Source organism: Mobula hypostoma, chromosome 3 (genome assembly GCF_963921235.1).
Source record: "Mobula hypostoma chromosome 3, sMobHyp1.1, whole genome shotgun sequence".
Lineage (NCBI taxonomy): Eukaryota > Metazoa > Chordata > Chondrichthyes > Myliobatiformes > Myliobatidae > Mobula > Mobula hypostoma.
The window spans coordinates 111,556,729-111,580,654 of NC_086099.1; the positions used below are offsets into that span (position 1 = coordinate 111,556,729).

Here is a 23,926-nt window from a genome sequence, read left to right on the forward strand (position 1 = left end):
CCCTGGGAGAAAGAAAAGAGGGAGGGGGGGAAAACCCAGAGGATGGGCAAGGGGTATAGTGAGAGGGACAGAGGGAGAAAAAGGAGAGAGAGAGAAAGAATGTGTGTATATAAATAAATAACAGATGGGGTACGTGGGGGAGGTGGGGCATTAGTGGAAGTTAGAGAAATCAATGTTCATGCCATCAGGTTGGAGGCTACCCAGACGGAATATAAGGTGTTGTTCCTCCAACCTGAGTGTGGCTTCATCTTTACAGTAGAGGAGGCCATGGATAGGCATATCAGAATGGGAATGGGACGTGGAATTAGAATGTGTGGCCATTGGGAGATCCTGCTTTCTCTGGCGGACAGAGCGTAGGTGTTCAGTGAAACGGTCTCCCAGCCTGCGTCGGGTCTCGCCAATATATAGAAGGCCACATCGGGAGCACCGGACGCAGTATATCACCCCAGCCGACTCACAGGTGAAGTGTCGCCTCACCTGGAAGGACTCTCTGGGGCCCTGAACGGTGGTAAGTGAGGAAGTGTGTAGCATTTGTTCCGCACACAAGGATAAGTGCCAGGAGTGAGATCAGTCGGAAGGGATGGGGGGGACGAATGGACAAGGGAGTCGCGTAGGGAGCGATCCCTGCAGAAAGCGGGGTGGGGGGGGAGGGAAAGATGTGCTTAGTGGTTGGATCCCGTTGGAGGTGGCGGAAGTTACGGAGAATAATATGTTGGACCCGGAGGCTGGTGGGGTGGTAGGTGAGGACAAGGGGAAACATATTCCTAGTGGGGTGGCGGGAGGATGGAGTGAGAGCAGATGTGCGTGAAATGGGGGAGATGCGTTTGAGAGCAGAGTTGATGGTGGAGGAAGGGAAGCCCCTTTCTTTAAAAAAGGAGGACATCTCCCTCGTCCTGGAATGAAAAGCCTCATCCTGAGAGCAGATGCGGCAGAGACGGAGGAATTGTGAGAAGGGGGATGGCATTTTTGCAAGAGACAGGGTGAGAAGAGGAATAGTCCAGATAGCTGTGAGAGTCAGTAGGCTTATAGTAGACATCAGTAGATAAGCAGTCTCCAGAGATAGAGACAGAAAGATCTAGAAAGGGGAGGGAGGTGTCAGAAATGGACCAGGTAAACTTGAGGGCAGGGTGAAAGTTGGAGGCAAAGTTAATGAAGTCAACGAGGTCAGCATGCGTGCAGGAAGCAGCGCCAATGCAGTCGTCGATGTAGCGAAGGAAAAGTCGGGGACAGATACCAGAATAGGTTTGGAACATAGATTGTTCCACAAAGCCAACAAAAAGGCAGGCATAACTAGGACCCATACGGGTGCCCATAGCTACACCTTTAGTTTGGAGGAGGTGGGAGGAGCCAAAGGAGAAATTATTAAGGGTAAGGACTAATTCTGCTAGACGGAGCAGAGTGGTGGTAGAGGGGAACTGGTTAGGTCTGGAATCCAAAAAGAAGCGTAAAGCTTTGAGACCTTCCTGATGGGGGATGGAAGTATATAGGGACTGGACATCCATGGTGAAAATAAAGCGATGGGGACCAAGGAACTTAAAATCATCGAAAAGTTTAAGAGCTTGAGAAGTGTCACGAACATAGGTAGGAAGGGATTGAACAAGTGGGTCTAAAACCGTGTCGAGGTATGCAGAAACGAGTTTGGTGGGGCAGGAGCAAGCTGAGACAATAGGTGTGCCAGGAGAGGCAGGTTTGTGGATCTTGGGTAGGAGGTAGAAACGGGAAGCGCGGGGTGTGGGAACTATAAGGTTGGTAGCAGTGGATGGGCTGCTATGTTCCAAACCTCATACCCCATCTGTTATTTATTTATATACATACATTCTTTCTCTCTCTCTCCTTTTTCTCCCTCTGTCTCTCTCACTATACCCCTTGCCCATCCTCTGGGTTTTCCCCCCCTCCCCCTTTTCTTTCTCCCTGGGCCTCCTGTCCCATGATCCTCTCATATCCCTTTTGCCAATCAACTGTCCAGCTCTCAGCTCCATCCCTCCCCCTTCTGTCTTCTCCCATCATTTTGGATCTTCCCCCTCCCCCTCCCACTTTCAAACCTCTTACTATCTCTTCTTTCAGTTAGTCCTGACGAAGGGTCTTGGCCTGAAACATCGACTGTACCTCTTTCTCGAGATGCTGCCTGGCCTGCTGCGTTCACCAGCAACTTTGATGTGTGTTACCTTTATATCCACTAGTTTAGCTCTCCAGCATGTCCTTTGATACTCTGTGATCTGTTGACCAAAGCAGATATAAAAATATTTTTTTTTCCTTTTTCATGATTTTTTTAAGATATTTTTCTTTGTTTTATATTGTTCATTTGTATCCTATATGATTGGGAGTTTTATTATTTAAGTGTTATCTGGCCTTATAATCACTTATGTTAATTATAACAATGTATTCCCAATAACTTTGTACTACTACCATGTTACATTTATTTTTATGAAACTAATAAAAAGATTGGAAAAGAAAGATCTAAAAATATTTATCCCTTTAGACTGCCGGTGACTGGTCACACTGTGGGTCATGAACATATTCGGAATGAACTCTCAAATGTTTTGACTATGATAAAGTCACTGGAGGGACCCTAAAGCTGGTGATATAGATGCCCTTATTCAGCATAACAAGCATCATTCTCGACAGACTCTTGGTAGAAGCTCACAAAGCTAAAACTACATCACTTTTGTAGTCCTTTAAGATCAAAGGTAGCAGTAGATGATTCAATACAATTTCAATAGTTACAATGACATTGTTCACTTCAATACTTCGGATCAACAAGTGGTTCCTTTGGAATATGCAGTGGAAATGCATTACAATTGATGAGACACCCTTGAAGGTCCAAACACTTTGGGAGAGACTAATTAACACAAATGTTTTAAAACCTTTTGATGACAGAGCCAGACACCCAAAGTAAATGTTGTCAGGGCTGTCTCTGAGTACACAAATACACAAAAACTATTGATTGCTTATACCTGTGACCATGTTTGATATGCTAAGTGACAACATCCATCTGGTCTACCAGCTTCTACTCAAGTCACAAGGCTGCAAATATTCGTTTGATGCAAGCCAATTAACACAACCTTATTGATTTAACATTTGGCTTTTGCATATGCAATCTCTTGGTCTGTGGAGCAGCCTGTGCTTTTAACTTCAATTTACTGTTTGCAACATAGGCTAATTGCAAGCTTCCTGAATTTATTTACATTTACAATAAGAACTGAAGACTGGTTCTTTTTTGAATTAATATCTGCTACATTCATGTAACTCCCTCACACTACAACAAAACATACACAGTTCTCCAAGTTGGAAAATTGGAAAGATATACAATGTTTAGCATGTTATTTGTTTCATTATCTTTCTAGCAACTTTAACATTTCAGACTTCTTAAGACTGGAGCAACAGCCTTAATTAAGTAATAACTTGCAATATTTTACAGCAATAGTTTTTTTATATAACAAGAATTACAGGATAAGTATCTGGGCCATTCACTCAACAGGCTAAAAGTAGGTTTCATGTAGAAATGAGCAAGCCCAGCATTCAGATAAATCTGGTGGTGTCTCTTCTATAACGAAGCAAAATGTTGACCAATATTGCCTTGGATTTTTGTTGTGATTATTGTGTACAATTTAAAATATTCCATTTTGCTGGGATTATTTCAATAATCATTAATCATCTATAATCTTTATGACCCAAGAACCTTTTCTATAATCTTTCTTTTTATCAAAACCCAAGGCAAGCACGAAAGAAACTTAAAAATACTGGAATTTTAAAGTTGGAAATTGTGTTTGAGACACAAACCAGATAAATTTGATATAATATCAGAATATACTGATTAACATTGACTGTTTTTGAACAATTACAGAAGATTTCAATATTTGGTTTTTGGTTCTCCATTTTATATTCCATTACACATAACTTTAGAACAATGATCAAACTTGATTATATGTTTATTTCTATGCTTTAGAAAAGGAAGCCAAGCTTCTGATCGCAAATGATTTGGTAATAATTTAGACGAGAATTATTAACTATGAATATTTTGCTTGGTATCCACGGTTTATTATGTAATAGTTAAGTATGATTATAACTTGGAGAATTTCTAAATCATATTCTTTCCTCCACTTTTTTTTAAATGAAGCCAGAAAATTTGCTCCTAGCTAGCAAAATGAAGGGAGCAGCTGTGAAGCTGGCTGATTTTGGATTAGCAATTGAAGTCCAAGGAGACCAGCAGGCGTGGTTTGGTGAGTACATTGAAGAATCAGCCTCTGATTGGTAACAGTTAACATTTCAGTCAGTGCACACTTTTGTTATGTTATCAAGCAGTGAATTTACACATGGGGCTTAACCCATCGTATGGAGCCAAGCACAAAATACATAGAACAGTCCAGCACTTGATGTTGATGCCAACTATGCCTGTACCAATTTAATCTAATCACTGCATGTGGTCTATATTCTTCCATTCCCCTCTCTCTTCATCTGCTTCTGCCAGTTCTTCTCACAACATATTCCATGCACCTACCTTAATTTGTGTTTCATAAAAGTCTTGGCCTGCAATTTCCTCGAAAGATTCTTTATATTACCTTAATTCGATGCCCAGAATGTATTTGACATTTCCACCCAAGTAAAAAGACTGAAAGGGGCTCTATCTATGCCACTCATAATTTTATATACGTCTATCAAGTCACCCCTCACCTCTGTAGAACACAGGCCAAGCTTATCCAACCTCTCCTTATAATCTGCTCTCGATGCTGTCTAACCTCGGCAACATCCTCGTGAGCCTCTTCTGCAGCTTCTCCAAAGTCTGAAATCCTTGCTGTTATTTGGCAACCAGAACTGTACACAGTGCTCCAAATGTACCCTAACTAATGTTTTATACGAATGAAACGTGACTGAACAACTTTTATACTCAATGTTCTGACTGATGATTGCAAGTCTGTTGTTTGCATTCTTTACCTCATATGTACTTATTGCCACTTTCTATGGGTTTGCACCCCAAGAACCCCCTTTGTTTCAGCGCTCCTAAGGGTCCTACAATTTACCATACTCTTTCCTCCTACATTTGACCTTACAAAGTGCAGCACCTCACACTTAGCAGGATCAAACTCCACCTGTCTTTTTCCATATTTCCAACTGATCTATGTCCTGCTGTATCCTTTGACAATCTTTTTCACTACCTACACGTCTGCCAATTTTTGTGTCCTGCTAACTTGCTAATTACCTCACCAACATTTTTGTTCAAATAATTAAAATATATCACAAACAACAGATGTCTCAGCACTGATCTTTGTTGACGACTTCTGGTCATGGACCTTCAGTCAGGATAAGGCCCTCCATCATGACCCTCTGTCTTCTACAGCCAAGCCAATTTTCAACCAGATCTACCAAGTTTCCATGGAACCCATATACCATGATCTTCTTGATCTGCCTATCATGAGGGACCTTGTTGAATTAGTTACTGAAGTCCATGTGGACAACATCTGCTGCCCTACCCTCATCACTTATCATTATTACCTGCACAAAAAGTTCATTCAGATTTGCAAGACATGATGTTCCCAGTACAAATCCATGCTGTCTATCCCTAATAAGTGTACTTTTTACAAGTTGTGAATAAATCCTTTCCCAAGAATTTTCTCCAGTAACTTCTTGACTACTGATGTTTTGTCCTTATTGCCCTTCTTACACAAAAGGATAGGATTTGTTATTTCCCCAGTCCTCTGTAACCTCACTTGTGCCTAAAGAGGATCCAAAGATCTCTGTCAAGGCCCCAGCAATCACCCCTCTTCCTTCTCTAGATAATGAAGCTCAGAATCGCATGTTGATAATTTCTCCATTTGACAGGGTCCCGGAGAGGTACAGTATAAAAAGAGACAATTAGGATCATCACATCTGTGTTGATCAGTGCACGCCCAAAGTGCACTAATCCCATCTTCCAGCACCTGGCCCATAACTTTCTCCACTTAATCATTCAAGTGCTCATCTTGACACTTCTTAAAAGCTGTCAGTAACTCACCTTCAACTACATTCACAGCCAGTCCATTCCATGCACACACCAATCTTTGGGTGATAAAGGAGCCCTTCATATCTCCTCTGACTCTTCCCCGATTGTCCTAAAGCCTGTTTATTTACCTCTGATGTGGGAGAAGAATTTCCTGCATTTGTATCCTACCTGCACCCCTCATAATTTTATCTATCTCAATCTCTAGGGCAGTGTTGTAGAACAGAGAATCCTGGGGCACAAGTTTCCTGAAAGTGGCAATGCAGGTAGACAAAATGGTGAAGAAGACAAATGTCAAATGTTCCTTCACCGGACAGGGGACTGAGGCCATAAATTTGATTGTCGTGTTACATCTGTTTGAGACACAGGTTCTCAGTGCTCTATCTGAAGCCCAGCCTAAGTTTTATTAAAAGATGGAGTATAATCTTACTGCTTTTGCATTCAACCCCTTGACTAATGAAGGTGAATATACAATATGCCTTCATCTAGAATACAATATTCCACAGCTGAAGTATTGTCCGAAGTTCTGGTCACCTTTCTGTAAGAAGGGTATGATGAAGCTAGAGTGTGTGCAGAAAAGATTCACAAAGATATTGCTGGGACGGGAGGTCCTAGGTTATAAGGAGAAATTGAATAAACTGGGACTATATTCTCTGGAGTGAAAGAGGTTGAGAGGTGATTAAATAAAAGTTTAGAAAATTATGGATTCAGTGGCTGCTCGGAGTCTTTTTCATAGGGTCGAGGAGTCTGAAACTAGGATTGAGCTGCCTGAGGCAGTGGTAGTGGTACAATTACGTTTAAAGGAAATCTGGATAGGAATGATTTATAGGGATATGGGTCAAATGCAGGAAAATGGGACTAGCTGAGGAAAGCAATCTGGGCAGACTGAGTTTCGATTTGTATGACTCTATAATTCTGTCAGGACAGTAAAGAATTGCAAACCCTCTGTGCTGCAGTATAGAACATTCAGACAGGTGATATAAATTATACAAAAAATGAAATCAGAAGCATATTAAGCTTGAAAAATAGTGTAAAGTAGGTTCGAATGATTGCCCACCCTAGAAGCAATCTTCTAATTTTCAGTTGCATTGAAGAAGGAAATAAAATCTGAGAAGAAATCTGGCAGGTTGAACCAAACTTTCCACTTTCATGTGATAGTCCAAAGCCCACCTGCCCTCAGATTTTTTTATTAGGATATTATGTTGTGACTTTTGTCGAAAAATATTGTGCTAAAACAGCATTGCTGCTGCATGCAAATAATATTAATCGAGAAGAATATCTGTGATTTGTAGAGAAAAACATAAAACTGTTGTGTGATCTAAAACAGTAAAAACAATCTTATTTCTGGAAAACAATTAAATGTTATCATTCACAAGTTTGGATTGATAGTTTGAAATAAATTATTTTTTATGTTTGCCCCCACATTAACTTGAGATGATGTAAAAAATTACAATGTTGTAAGTATCGAACTATTTACTAATGTCTTGTACATCAAATTTTATTCTTATTATAATCTACAGGTTTTGCTGGTACACCAGGATACCTTTCTCCTGAAGTATTAAGAAAAGATCCCTATGGAAAACCAGTTGACATGTGGGCTTGTGGTAAGTAGCATACATCGTTTCAATAATTTTACGTCAACTTCAAAGGACAAATTTGCCGATTTTCTTTTACACTTATCAAATGCAAAGATAATAGACAATAGACAATAGGTGCAGGAGTAGCACCTATTCACCTTCGAGTAGCACCTTCGAGCCAGCACCGCCATTCACTGTGATCATTGCTGATCATCCACAATCAGTATCCAGTTCCTGCCTTATCCCCATAACCTTCTGGGGCAGAGCATTCCATATATCCACCACTCTCTGGGTGAAAAAGTTTTTCCTCAACTCAGTTCTAAATGGCCTACCCCTAATTCTTAAACTGTGGCCTCTGGTTCTGAACTCACCCATCAGCGGGAACATGCTTCCTGCCTGCAGCGTGTCCAATCCCTTAGTAATCTTACATGTTTCAATAAGATCCCCTCTCAGCCTTCTAAATTCCAGAGTATACAAGCCCAGTCGCTCCAATCTTTAGACACATGACAGTCCCGCCATCCCGGGAATTAACCTTGTGAACCTACACTGCACTCCCTCAATAGCAAGAATGTCCTTCCTCAAATTTGGAGACCAAAACTGCACACAGTACTCCAGGTGTGGTCTCACCAGGGCCCTGTACAGCTGCAGAAGGACCTCTTTGCTCTTATACTCAATTCCCCTTGTTATGAAGGCCAGCATGCCATTAGCTTTTTTCACTGCCTGCTGTACTTGCATGCTTGCTTTCAGTGACTAATGTACAAGAACACGTAGATCTCGTTGTGCTTCCCCTTTTCCTAACTTGACTCCATTTCGACAATAATCTACCTTCCCGTTCTTACCACCAAAGTGGATAACCTCACATTTATCCACATTAATTTGCATCTGCCATGTATCTGCCCACTCACCCAGCCTGTCCAAGTCACCCTGCATTCTCATAAAATCCTCCCCACATTTCACACTGCCTCCCAGCTTTGTGTCATCGGCAAATTTGCTAATGTTACTTTTAATTCCCTCATCTAAATCATTAATACAGAAACATAGAAACATAGAAAATAGGTGCAGGAGTAGGCCATTCGGCCCTTCGAGCCTGCACCGCCATTTATTATGATCATGGCTGATCATCCAACTCAGAACCCCGCCCCAGCCTTCCCTCCATACCCCCTGACCCCTGTAGCCACAAGGGCCATATCTAACTCCCTCTTAAACATAGCCAATGAACTGGCCTCAACAGTTTGCTGTGGCAGAGAATTCCACAGATTCACCACTCTCTGTGTGAAGAAGTTTTTCCTAATCTCGGTCCTAAAAGGCTTCCCCTCTATCCTCAAACTGTGACCCCTCGTTCTGGACTTCCCCAACATCGGGAACAATCTTCCTGCATCTAGCCTGTCCAATCCCTTTAGGATCTTATACGTTTCAATCAGATCCCCCCTCAATCTTCTAAATTCCAACGAGTACAAGCCCAGTTCATCCAGTCTTTCTTCATATGAAAGTCCTGCCATCCCAGGAATCAATCTGGTGAACCTTCTTTGTACTCCCTCTATGGCAAAGATGTCTTTCCTCAGATTAGGGGACCAAAACTGCACACAATACTCCAGGTGTGGTCTCACCAAGGCCTTGTACAACTGCAGTAGTACGTCCCTGCTCCTGTACTCGAATCCTCTCGCTATAAATGCCAGCATACCATTCGCCTTTTTCACCGCCTGCTGTACCTGCATGCCCACTTTCAATGACTGGTGTATAATGACACCCAGGTCTCGTTGCACCTCCCCTTTTCCTAATCAGCCACCATTCAGATAATAATCTGTTTTCCTATTTTTGCCACCAAAGTGGATAACTTCACATTTATCCACATAAAATTGCATCTGCCATGAGTTTGCCCACTCACCCAACCTATCCAAGTCACCCTGCATCCTCCTCACTGCTAACACTGCCACCCAGCTTCGTGTCATCCGCAAACTTGGAGATGCTGCATTTAATTCCCTCATCCAAGTCATTAATATATATTGTAAACAACTGGGGTCCCAGCACTGAGCCTTGCGGTACCCCACTAGTCACCGCCTGCCATTCTGAAAAGGTCCCGTTTATTCCCACTCTTTGCTTCCTGTCTGCTAACCAATTCTCCACCCACACCAATACCTTACCCCCAATACTGTGTGCTTTAAGTTTGCACACTAATCTCCTGTGTGGGACCTTGTCAAAAGCCTTTTGAAAATCAAAATATACCACATCCACTGGTTCTCCCCTATCCACTCTACTAGTTACATCCTCAAAAAATTCTATGAGATTCGTCAGATATGATTTTCCTTTCACAAATCCATGCTGACTTTGTCCGATCATTTCACCGCTTTCCAAATGTGCTGTTATCACATCCTTGATAACTGACTCCAGCAGTTTCCCCACCACCGACGTTAGGCTAACCGGTCTATAATTCCCCGGTTTCTCTCTCCCTCCTTTTTTAAAAAGTGGGGTTACATTAGCCACCCTCCAATCCTCAGGAACTAGTCCAGAATCTAACAATATATATTGTAAACAGCTGCGGTCCCAGTACTGAACCCTGCGGTACCCCACTGGTCACCGCCTGCCATTCCGAAAGTGACCTGTTAATCGCTACTCTTTGTTTTCTGTCAGCCAGCCAATTTTCAATCCATGTCAATACTCTGCCCCCAATAGCATGTGCCCTAATTTTGCCCACTAATCTATGTGGGACTTTATCAAAGGCTTTCTGAAAGTCCAGGTACACTACATCCACTGGCTCTCCCTTGTCCATTTTCATAGTTACGTCTTCAAAAAATTCCAGAAGATTAGTCAAGCACGATTTCCCCTTCGTAAATCCATGCTGACTTGGACCAATCCTGTTACTACCATCCAGATGTGTCATAATTTCATCTTTTATAATTGACTCCAGCATCTTTCCCACCACCGACGTCAGGCTAACTGGTCTATAATTCCCTGTTTTCTCTCTTCCTCCCTTCTTGAAGAGAGGGACAACATTAGCCACCCTCCAATCCACAGTAACTGGTCCTGAATCTATAGAACATTGGAAAATGATTACCAATGCGTCCACGATTTCTAAAGCCACCTCCTTAAGTACCCTGGGATGCAGACCATCAGGTCCCGGGGACATAACAGCCTTCAGACCCAACAGCCTATCCAACACCATTTCCTGCCTAATATAAATTTCCTTCAATTCATCCATTACCCTAGGTCTTTTGGCCACTATTACATCTTGGAGATTGTTTGTGTCTTCCCTAGTGAAGACAGATCCAAAGTACCTGTTCAACTCGTCTGCCATTTCCTTGTTCCCCATAATAAATTCACCTGCTTCGGTCTTCAAGGGCCCAATTTTGGTCTTAACTATTTTTTTACCTTTTCACATACCTAAAGAAGTTTTTACTATCCTCCTTTATATTCTTGGCTAGTTTACCTTCGTACCTCATTTTTTCTCCACGTATTGCCTTTTTAGTTACCTTCTGTTGGTCTTTAAAAGTTTCCCAATCCTCCGGCTTCCCACTCATCTTTGCTATGTTATACTTCTCTTTTATTTTTATACTGTCCATTACTTCCCATGTCAGCCACAGCCTCCCCTTACTCCCCTTAGGATCTTTCTTCCTCTTTGGAATGAACTGATCCTGCACCTTCCACATTATTCCCAGAAACACTTGCCATTGCTGTTCCACTGTCATCCCTGCTAGGGTATTGTTCCATTGAACTTGGCCAGCTCCTCCCTCATAGCACCATAGTTCCCTTTGTTCAATTGTAATACTGACACTTCCGAGTTTCCCTTCTCTCTCTCAAATTGTAGATTAAAACTTATCATGTTATGGTCACTATCTCCTAATGGCTCCTTTACCTCAAGGTCCCTGATCAAATCTGGTTCATTGCACAACACTAAATCTAGAATTGCCTTCTCTCTGGTAGGCTCCAGTACAAGCTGTTCTAAGAATCCACCTCAGAGGGACTCCACAAACTCCCTTTCTTGGGGTCCAGTACCAACCCGATTCCTCCAGTCTACCTGCATGTTGAAGTCCCCCATAACAACTGTAGCATTACCTTTGCGACATGCCAATTTTAACTCTTGATTCAACTTACACCCTACATCCAGACTACTGTTTGGTGGCCTGTAGATAACTCCCATTAGGGTCTTTCTACCCTTAGAATTTCTCAGTTCTATCCATACTGACTCTATGTCTCCTGATTCTATGTCCCCCTCGCAAGGGACTGAATATCATTCCTCACGAACAGAGGCACCCCACCCCCTCTGCCCATCAGTCTGTCCTTTCGATAGGACGTATACCCTTGAATATTCATTTCCCAGGCCCTGTCCACTTGAAGCCATGTCTCTGTTATTCCCACAACACCATACTTACCAATTTCCAACTGTGCGTCAAGCTCATCCACTTTATTTCTTATACTCCGTGCATTCATATATAATACTTTTAATTCATTACTCCCCTCACCTCCCATATCAATTCCTATTTCACTTGGACATACTGTACGATCCCTTCTTGAGCTTTCTGCTCTGTTGATTCTGCTGTCATTCTTAACTTTCCTTATTCTCACTTTCCCTTTATCTCCATCCTTCTGTTTCCAGTTCGACCCCTCCCTCCCACTACTTAGTTTAAACACACCTGTGTTGCAGAGGCAAACCTGCCTGCCAGAATGCTGGTGCCCCGCTTATTAAGGTGCATAATACATAAATTAGAATTGCCATCAGAACTTGAAGCAGGAATAGGCCTCTTGCAGGCTTTGGATTAAGATCTTGGCTAGAATCTGTCTTGCAGTAGTATCTTAATATCCAAATTTCTCAGTGCCGAATGTACTCAAGATGGTATTTGATGGCATGGGGGTATTATAGCATTGGTTACAGGATGCCAAAAAATTACTTTCCATTGGGTAAAGAAATTCTTTCTCTTATCAGTCCTCAATAGGCAGCCCTTCCTTTGAGATTTATTTATTGAGATAAAGTGCAGAATAAGCTCTTCCGGCCCTTGGAGCCATGCTACCCAACAGTCCCCCACTGTATCCCAGCCTAAACATGGGACAGTTTATACTGACGAAGTAATCTACCAGCCTGTACGCCTTTGGGATGTGGGAGGAAACTGGAGAACCCGGAGGAAACCCGCACGGTCACAGGGAGAACGTACAAACTCCTTACAGACAGCGGCAGGAATTATGACTCCTAATTCTAGACCACCAAGTCAAGAGGAATGTAACCTCTGTGTCTACTCTCTCAAGTCTTATAAGAAAAACTGCAGATGCTGGAAATCTGAAGCAACACACAACATACAGGAAGAACTCAGTGGGTCCGGCAGAATCTGTGGAGGGAAATACACAATAAACATTTCAGGTTGAGATCCTACTTCAGGTCTGTAGAGAAAGAATAATGTAGAGAAAGAACTGTATAAAAGGGTGGGTGATGAGTGTAGCAAGAGCTGGCAGGCTATAGGTGAGTCCAGATGAGAGGCGGAAGGTGGAAATGTGGTGCATTGGTAAAAGGAATCCTATAAGAGGTGATAACTAGAAGTGTCAAAACGGAAGCTAGAACCCTGATAGGCGAAAACAGTGGACCATGGAATGCTCCCCTTCTCCACCCTTTTGTTCTTCCCATCACCCATACCTTCCACTCTCGACCTCCTTCCCTTTATTCCTTGGTAATTACCTCTTTCTTACTGCAGGAATTCTCAGATAAAATAAGAATATGACAGTAGTATGCAATTCATATATGAGAAATGTAGTCATGGGAATGTGGAAAAAAAAATGGCATGACTATGAATGTGTTCTTGATAATTTGTGTTAACATAGAGGGTCAAAGTGCCAGTTTTCCTTGCTGAATGAATGGAGGCTCTATGATGTAAGAGGCTGCTTCCTTACATGAATCTGTGAAAGGCTCTTGCAGTGTTGGAGATGCATGTCAAAACACAATGTTATTCATGGGAGATTTCAATATGCAGGTAGATTGGGAAAATCAGGTTGGTACTGATTTTGGAACCCAAGAGCGGAAATTTGTAGAGTACCAATGAGATGGCTTTTTTGAGCAGCTTGTGGTTGAGTCCACTGGAGGATCAGTTGTTCTGCATTTGATGTTCTGTGATGAACAGGATTTGATTAGGGAGCTTAAAGTAAAGGAACCCTTAAGAGGCAGTGATCATAATACAATTTGAGAGGAAGAAGCTAAAGTCAGATGTATCAGTATTAAACTTGAGTAAAGGGAATTACTGAGGCATGAGAGAAGAGTTGGCCAGAATTGATTGGAGAAAAACATTAGCAGGGATGATGGCAGAGCATCAATGGCTGGAATTTCTGGGAGCAATTTGGAAGGCACAGGATAGATACATCCCAAAGAAGAAGTATTCTAAAGGCAGGAAGGCACAACGTTGGTTGACAAGAGAAGTCAAAGCCAGCAGAAAAGCAAAAGAGAGAACATATAATAGACAAAAATTAGTGGGAAGTTAGAGAACTGGGATACTTTTAAAAACCAACAGAGAGGTAGTATTGGGGGACAAGAAAATGGTGGACAAACTGAATTACTATTTTGCAACAGTCTACACCGTGGAAGATACCAGTGGGAAGTTCGAGAGTGTCAGAGGGCAGAAGTGAGTTGAGTTGCTCTTACTAGATATGGTGCTTGGGAAGCTGAAAGTTCATAAGATAGATAAGTCACCTGGACCAGATGGACTACACCCCAAGGATCTGAAAGAGGTAGCTGAAGAGATTGTGGAGAGATTAGTAATGATCTTTCAAGAATCACTAGATTTTGGCATGGTTCTAGAGGACTTGAAAATTGCAAATGTCACTCCACTCTTAAAGAAGGGAAGGAGGCAGAGGAAATGAAATTATAGGCCAGTTATCTTGACCTCAGTATTTGGGAAAATGTTAAGAGTCGATTGTTAAAGAGGTGCTTTCAGAGTACTTGGAGGCACACCATAAAATAAGCCTAAGTCAGCATGGTTTCCCTGAGGGAAAATCTTGCCTGAGAAATCTGTTGGAATTCTTTGAGAGCAAGCAGGATAGACCATGGAGAATCGGTGGATGTTGTGTACTTGAATTTTGAGAAGGCCTTGGACAAGCTGCTGCACATGAGGCTGCTCAGCAAGATAAGAGCCCTTGGTATTACAGGAAAGATATTAGCATGCATAGAGCATTGGCTGATTGGCAGAAAGCAAAGAATGAAGGGAATCTTTTAGGATTTTCTGCCAATGACTCGTGCTGTTCCACAGGGGACTGTGTTAGGATTTCTTCTTTTTATGTCATATGTCAAATATTTGAAGGATGGGATTAATAGCTTTGTGGGTAAGTTTGTGGAGGTTACAAAGATAGGTGGAGGAGCAGGTAGTTTTGAGGAAGTTGAGAGGCTGCAGAAGGACTTAGACAGATTAGGAGAATGGGCAACAAGGTGGGAATACAGTGTTGGGAAATGTATGGTCATGCGCTTTGGTAGAAGGAATAAAAGACTATATTCAAAATGGAGAGAAAATTCAAAACTCTGAATTCCGACTGAACTTCGGAGTCCTCGTGCAGGATTCCCTAAAGGTTAAATTACAGGTTGAGTTGGGGGTGAGTATGGCGAATGCAATGTTCGCATTTGTTTTGAGAGGACAAGAATATGAAAACAAGGATTTAATGCTGAGGCTTTATATGACAGTGGTGAGGCCACACCTGAAGTATGGTGAGCAGACTTTGGTTCCTCACCTAAGACAGAATGTGTTGACATTGGAGAGGGTTCAAAGGAGGTTAACGAAAAGGATTCCAGGAATGAAAAGCGTTTGATGTCTCTGTACCCAGTGGAATTTAAAAGAATGAGGGGAGATCTCATTGAAACCTATTGAATTTTGAAAGGCCTAGATAGAGTGGATGTGAAGAGGATGTTTCCTATAACAGGTAAGTCTAGGATCAGTGGGTCTAACCGCAAAGTAAAGGTACGTCCATTTAGAGTAGAGATGAGGAAGAATTTCTTTAGCCAGAGAGTGGTGAATCTGTGGAATTCATTGCTACAGTTGGCTGCGGAGACCAAGTATTTAAGGGTGTATTTAACACGGAGGTTCTTGATAAGTCAGAGTATGAAGGATATGGGGAGAAGGCAGGAAAATTAGGTTGAGAGGGAAATAGATCAACCATGATCAAGTGGTATAACAGTCCTGATGGGCCAAATAGCCTAATTCAGCTCCTATGCCATAACAACATGGGTGATGCAACTACTGTAGTGCTTGGGTAGCCATAGATGGACCACAATTATGTCAGCAAGAATATTTAGTGCCTACAGAAAGTGTTCACTTCCCTCCCCCCTGCAGGTTTTCATGTTTCATTGTTTTACAACATTGAATCACAGTGGATTTAATTTGGCTTTTTGACACTGATCAACAGAAAAAGACACTTTTGGGTCAAAGTCAAAGCAGATCTCTACAAAATAATCTAAATTAATTATAAATATACAATACAAAATAATTAATTGCTTAAGCACTCACCCCCTTTAATATGACAGACTAAATCATCAGTGGTGCAGCCAATTGGTTTTAGAAATCACATAATTAGTTAAATGGAGATCACCTGTGTGCAGTCAAGGTGTTTCAATTGATTCCAGTAAAAATACACCTGTATCTGGAAAGTCCAACTGCTGACTTGAGGGGGCTGGTGGGCTGAAAGGGAACTGCTGGTCTGAAGTTCCGAGCCTGGGTCAGTCGGAGAAGAAGATGTCGATGGATAGTGGAAGTGAGTTAGAGATGGAGATTGGCGGGAAAGAGGAGTGGAGTGGAAAGAGTAAGAATCTAAAACACAGGTATGAGATGTCAAACTTTGAGGAGTCAGGGGACAATCAAAATAGGATAGCAAAACAACGAGAAGAAGATGAGATTAAAGCATTTATAATTTTGGTCTTCTGGTGATTGGAGCCTGAGTCATTTGACGAAGGTAATCGACAATCTTATAGGCGGTCAAAAGAGCAAAGATTTTATGAAATGGATCGCTGTTAGTGATTTGTCGGGATAGAGCTCAGCAAGTCAAAGTGGTAAGATTAAATAAAATAGACGGCAAAAAAGTACAATGCTCAATACCCAACAATAGAAAGTGGACTAGAGGCGAGGATACCAACAGAAGTTACTATGGATGAGATTAAACAGAACATAAAAGGAGCAAAAATTATTGAGGTCAAACATTTGAAAGTTACAAGAAACAGAAAAAAGTGTGATAGTTTTTATCGGTTATGATTAACTTTGATGAAGAGAGATTGCCGACTAAAGTTTATTTAGGGTATATGTGTTATGAGCTCAGAATATATATACTACCGCCTTTAAGATGTGCTTTAAATGTCAGAACTTGGGACATATTGCGGCGGTCTGTAGAAGGAAACAAAAATGTGGGAGATGCACTGGAGAACATGAATACAGGAAATGTGAGGCAGGAGCTAGGCTGAAATGCTGCAATTGTGGCGGGGAACAGTGCAGCTTATCAAGGGTGCATTAATAGCAAGAAGGCACAATATGTAAAAGTAATTCAAGGGATCAGTTATGCAGAGGCAGTGAAAGGATTCACTGAAAAGGAGAAGGCTATCCAGCAAACAAATATGGGGAATAATAAACCGATGAACTGTGAGGGCTGTAATATGATAAATAAGGATACACTAATAATGAGCAGAAAGGATTTCGTACTGTTTATGGTAGATGCAATTAATTGTTCAGCGCAAACAGACAAAAGAACCGTAAAGATTGAAATTATAGTCAAGTCTGCAGAAAAATATCTTGGTATTACAGGGCTTAGGTGGGAAGTAGTCAAAGAAACACTGAATGGAGGATCAAACAGTTCACGGGCAGGGGAGGCGGGATATTAATGGCAGTATATATATTACAAGGGAATGCAAGGAGTCTTATCGCAAATGGTCAAGAATTTAAGAAATATGTATCAGAACTTAAGGAAAAACCTCAGATTTTATGTATACAAGAAACATGGTTGAAACCCAGAGTAAATGTGTAGAACTCCAGCAACAAATAGAAGTACTCAATAAGAACAACTGTGAGTTGGAAAAGAGATTGGATGAAACAGCACTGCATTTAAAAGACACAGACACAAGGAATTCTGCAGATGCTGGAAATTCAAGCAACAATCTCTTACTAGCTCTTCCTTCAGTTAGTCCTGATGAAGGGTCTCGTCCTGAAATGTCGACTGTACCTCTTCCTAGAGATGCTGCCTGACCTGCTGCGTTCTCCAGCAACTTGGATGTAGAAACATAGAAACACAGAAAATTGGTGTAGGAGTAGGCCATTCGGCCCTTTGAGCCTGCACCGCCATTCAGTATGATCATGGCTGATCATCCAACTCAGAACCCTGTACCAGCCTTCCCTCCATACCCCCTGATCCCTTTAGCCACAAGGGCCATATCTAACTCCCTCTTAAATATAGCCAATGAACTGGCCTCAACTGTTTCCTGTGGCAGAGAATTCCACAGATTCACCACTCTCTGTGTGAAGGAGTTTTTCCTAATCTCGGTCCTAAAAGGCTTCCGCTTTATTCTCAGACTGTGACCCCTCGTTCTGGACATCCCCAACATTGGGAACAACCTTCCTCCATCTAGCCTGTCCAATCCCTTTAGGATTTTATATGTTTCAATAAGATCCCCCCTCACTCTTTTAAATTCCAATGAGTATAAGCCTAGTCGGTCCAGTCTTTCATCATATGAAAGTCCTGCCATTCTAGGAATCAATCTGGTGAACCTTCTTTGTACTCCCTCTATGGCAAGGATGTCTTTCCTCAGATTAGGGGACCAAAACTGCACACAATACTCCAGGTGTGGTCTCATTAAGGCCTTGTACAACTGCAGTAGTACCTCCTTGCTCCTGTACTCGAATCTTCTTGCTATGAATGCCAGCATACCATTCGCCTTTTTCACCGCCTGCTGTACCTGCATGCCCACTTTCAATGACTGGTGTATAATGACACCGAGGTCTCGTTGCACCTCCCCTTTCCCTAATCGGCCACCATTCAGATAGTCATAGTCATAGTCATACTTTATTGATCCTGGGGGAAATTGGTTTTTGTTACAGTTGCACCATAAATAATAGATAGTAATAGAACCATAAATAGTTAAATAGTAATATGTAAATTATGCCAGTAAATTATGAAATAAGTCCAGGACCAGCCTATTGGCTCAGGGTGTCCGACCCTCCAAGGGAGGAGTTGTAAAGTTTGATGGCCACAGGCAGGAATGACTTCCTATGACGCTCTGTGCTGCATCTCGGAGGAATGAGTCTCTGGCTGAATGTACTCCTGTGCCCACCCAGTACATTATGTAGTGGATGGGAGACATTGACCAAGATGGCATGCAATTTAGACAGCATCCTCTTTTCAGACACCACCGTGAGAGAGTCCAGTTCCATCCCTACAACATCACTGGCCTTACGAATGAGTCTGTTGATTCTGTTGGTGTCTGCTACCCTCAGCCTGCTGCCCCAGCACACAACAGCAAACATGATAGCACTTCATGGGCAGATAATAATCTGTTTTCCTGTTTTTGCCACCAAAGTGGATAACCTCACATTTATCCACATTAAATTGCATCTGCCATGAATTTGCCCACTCACCTAACCTATCCAAGTCACCCTGCATCCTGTTTGCATCCTCCTCACAGCTGACGCTGCCGCCCAGCTTCGTGTCATCCACAAACTTGGAGATGCTGCATTTAATTCTGTCATCTAAGTCATTAATATATATTGTAAACAACTGGGGTCCCAGCACTGAGCCTTGTGGTACCCCACTAGTCACTGCCTGCCATTCTGAAAAGGTCCCGTTTATTCCCACTCTTTGCTTCCTGTCTGCCAACCAATTGTCTATCCACATCAATACCTTACCCCCAATACCGTGTGCTTTAAGTTTGCACACTAATCTCCTGTGTGGGACCTTGTCAAAAGCCTTTTGAAAATCCAAATATACCACATCCACTGGTTCTTCCCTATCTGCTCTACTAGTTACATCCTCAAAAAATTGTATGAGATTCGTCAGACATGATTTTCCTTTCACAAATCAATGCTGACTTTGTCCAATGATTTCACCGCTTTCCAAATGTGCTGTTATCACATCTTTGATAACTGACTCTATCATTTTCCCCACCACCGATATCAGGCTAACTGGTCTATAATTCCCCGGTTTCTCTCTCCCTCCTTTTTTAAAAAGTGGGGTTACATTAGCCACCCTCCAATCCTCAGGAACTAGTCCAGAATCTAAAGAGTTTTGAAAAATTATCACTAATGCATCCACTATTTCTTGGGCTACTTCTTTAAGCACTCTGGGATGCAGACCATCTGGCCCTGGGGATTTATCTGCCTTTAATCCCTTCAATTTACCTAACACCACTTCCCTACTAACGTGTATTTCCCTCAGTTCCTCCATCTCACTGGACCCTCTGTCTCCTACTATTTCCGGAAGATTATTTATGTCTTCTATAGTGAAGACAGAACCAAAGTAGTTATTCAATTAGTCTGCCATGTCCTTGCTCCCCATAATCAATTCACCTGTTTCTGTCTGTAGGGGGCCTACATTTGTCTTAACTGATCTTTTTTCATTTCACATATCTATAAAAGCTTTTAGAGTCAGTTTTTATGTTCCCTGCCAGTTTTCTCTCATAATCTTTTTTTCCCCTTCCTAATTAAGCCCCTTGTCCTCCTCTGCTGAACTCTGAATTTCTCCCAGTCCTCAGGTGAGCCACTTTCTCTGGGTAATTTGTATGCTTCTTCTTTGGAATTGATACTATCCCTAATTTCCCTTGTCAGCCACGGGTCCACTACCTTCCTTGATTTATTCTTTTTCCAAACTGGGATGAACAATTATTGTAATTCATCCATGCGATCTTTAAATGCTTGCCATTGCATATCCACCATCAACCCTTTAAGTGTCATTTCCCAGTCTATCTTAGCTAATTCACGTCTCATACCTTCAAAGTTACCCTTCTTTAAGTTCAGAACCTTTGTTTCTGAATTAACTATGTCACTCTCCATCTTAATAAAGAATTCCAGCATATTATGGTCACTCTTACCCAAGGGGCCTCTCATGACAAGATTGCTAATTAACCCTTCCTCATTGCTCAATACCCAGTCTAGAATGGCCTGCTCTCTAGTTGGTTCCTCGACATGTTGGTTCAAAAAACCATCCTGCATACATTCCAAGAAATCCTCTTCCTCAGCACCCTTACCAATTTGGTTCAGCCAATCTACATGTAGATTGAAGTCACCCATTATAACTGCTGTCCCTTTATTGCACACATTTCTAATTTCCTGTTTAATACCATCCCCAACCTCACTACTACTGTTAGGTGGCCTGTACGCAACTTCGACCAGCGTTTTCTGCCCCTTAGTGTTATGCAGCTCTACCCATATCGATTCCACATTCTCCCGGCTAATGTCCTTCCTTTCTATTGCGTTAATCTCCTCTCTAACCAGCAATGCTACCCCACCTCCTTTTCTTTCATGTCTATCCCTCCTGAATATTGAATATCCCTGAATGTTGAGCTCCCATCCCTGGTCAACCTGGAGCCATGTCTCTGTGATCCCAACTATATCATATTCATTAATAACAATCTGCACTTTTAATTCATCCACCTTGTTACGAATGCTCCTTGCATTGACTCACAAAGTCTGTGTGTTGTCTGCATTTAAAAGAGACGGTTTCTGAAAAAGATGCTTGTTGTCAAAAATTCAGTGACACGGAAAAGAGATTGGAAAATGGAGGAATTTATTACAAAGTTACAAAATGAAAAGGAATTGTTGCAAAGTGAATTATCTACATTCAGATTATAAAACGAAAACATGGAAACAGATGAAGAAGAACTTCAAGATCTCAGTAAACAACTACAGGCTTTGATTTAAGAAAAGGAAAACTTGAAAATAGCAGACTTGGAAAAACAGCAATTTTTAAATGTTAAGCATGCGATAATTAATATTCTCAAATGAAGCTTTTAGTTTTACAAATGATGCAGATGAAATCAATGTAATTGAGGCAATGCAATTACTTGAAAATCATGTGACAAAAATTTGGGAAGAAAAGCAATCTGCGGCGCTGCTATCTTATGAGCGCACACAGCATTTACAAGAGGAATTGCAATTACAGAGTAATGCAAATAGAGATCTTCAGGCTGAACTAGGTTGTTAAAAGCAGAGTACTCCAGGACATATTTGGTTGAAAACAGAACACCACAAGTCTAGCTGGTGGCAGGAATGCACCTTAAAGCTGGTTTGCCAACTGCCATAAAACAACGCAAGAAGAAGAAGAAGAAGGTCCAACTGCTGGTGAGTCAGTATCCTGGCAAAAACTACACCAGGAAGACAAACACTTCAAGCAATTCCGCGAAAAGGTTATTGAAAAGCTCAAGTCAAGAGATGGATACAAGAAAACTTCCAAGTCACTGAATATCCCTTGGAGTACAGTTGTCAATTATCAAGAAGCGGAAAGAAGATGGCATAGCTATAAATCTGCCTCAAGCAGGCCATCCTGAAATGCTGAGTGACCATAGAAGACGGGGACTAGTGAGGGAGGCCACCAAGAGACCTATGACAACTCTAGAGGAGTTACAAGCTTCAGTGGCTGAGCTGGGAGGGACTGTGCATACAATAACTGTTGCCCAGGTGCTTCACCAGTCACTTGGGAGAGTGGCAAAGAGAAAGACACTGTTGAAAAAAATCTCACATGAAACCTTAGCTGCAGTTGCCAGAAGGCATGGGGGAAACTCAGAAGTCAGCTGGTAGAAGGTTCTATGGTCTGATGAAACCAAAATTGAGCACTTGACCATCAAACTGAACACTATATTTGGTGTAAGCCAAAAACAGCACATCATCAAAAACACACCATCCCTCCGTGAAGCACGGTGGTGGCTGCATCATGCTGTGGGGAAGGCTTGAGAAGGCAGAGGGTAAAATGACTGCAGCAAAGTACAGGGAAATCCTGGAGGAAAACATGATGCAGTCTGCAAGAGAACTGCGATTTAGGAGATTTGTTTTCCAGCAAGACAATGATCCAAAGCATAAAACCAAAGCTACACAGGAATGGCTTAAAGCAACAAAGTTAATGTCCTGCAGTGCCAAGTCAAAGTCCAGACCTCAATCCAATTGAGAATTTGTGGCTGGATATGAAGACGGTTGTTCACTCACGATCCCCATGCAATATGACAGAGCTTGAGCAGTTTTGTAAAGAAGAATGGGGAAAAATTGCAGTGTCCAGATGTGCAAAGCTGATAGAGACCTATCCACACAGACTCAAGTCTATAATTGCTGCCAAAGGTGCATCTACTAAATATTGGCTTGAAGGCGTTGAGTAATAATGCAATCAATTATTTTATATTTAATAATTGTAATAAATTTCGACCAATTTGTAGAAATTTGTATTCACTTTGACATGAACGAGTCTTTTCTGTTGATCAGGGTTTAAAAAAGCCAAATTAAATCCACTGTGATTCAATGTTGTAAAACAGTAAAACCTGAAATCTTCTCAGGGTGATGAATACCTTTTATAGGTTCTGTATCTTATGCTCCATACATTTTCCATGTATGGATGCCGCATTTGATAGTCTTTGATTGACATTTCCTTTCTCATGTTGGCTATTAGGCTAACTACCAATCTGAAAATTCAGAGTAAATTTATTGTTAAAGTACCTACAGCATATGTCACCCTGAGATACATTTTCTTACAGGCATTCACAGTAGATACAAAGAAATCCAGAAAGGAGTAAGGATAAGATTGGTAAGGTGAGGGAACTTTAGATTACCCAAGAGGTCCACAGTTTAGTCAGGATAAAATGGTAGTATATATATGTTTTTGGAAGCTAAAATCAGGCTGGACCCTTTTGGAATATAAAGATAGCAAGGGAATGCTCAAGGACAAGTTCAAAGTCCAAAGTAAATTTATTATTAAATACATATGTGTCACCATTTACAACCCTGAGATTCATTTTCTTGTGGGCATTCACAATGAAAAATAACTTAACCAATAAAAAACTGCACACAAAGATGGGCAAGCACCAATGTGCAAAACACACCAATTTGTGCAAATACTGAGAGCATTACTTGCAGAGTCCTTGAAAGTGACTCCATTCATTCTGGGTGTTAGGTGAGTGAAGTTATCCACTGTGGTTCAGGAGCCTGATGGTTATAGGGTAATAATTGTTCCTGAACCTGGTGGTGTTGGTTCTGAGGATCCTGTACCTCCTTCCTGAGGGAGCGAGAAGAAAGCATAGCCTTGGTGGGGGGGATGCTGCTTTCCTCTGAAAGTGCCCCCTTCTAGATGTGCACAATGCAGGAGAGCGGTTTACCTGTGATGAACTGGCCTGTATCTTCATAGTTTTTCCAGTCGAGGGCATTGATGTTTCCATACCAGGCTGTGATGCTGTCAGTCAGTATACTGTCCA

General features: G+C 41.8%; 1 protein-coding gene across 15 annotated transcripts in view; it reads left to right on the forward strand.

The window, feature by feature from the left end:
* The window catches only part of LOC134344192 (calcium/calmodulin-dependent protein kinase type II delta chain), a 586,032-nt gene that overhangs the window by 327,313 nt on the left and 234,793 nt on the right, over positions 1 to 23,926 (forward strand). For all 15 annotated transcript variants that reach the window (XM_063043584.1, XM_063043590.1, XM_063043588.1 and 12 more), the window contains exons 7-8: positions 4,118 to 4,220; positions 7,495 to 7,578. In XM_063043584.1, the coding sequence (XP_062899654.1) occupies positions 4,118 to 4,220; positions 7,495 to 7,578 (187 nt within the window). The remainder of the gene's footprint in view (positions 1 to 4,117; positions 4,221 to 7,494; positions 7,579 to 23,926) is intronic.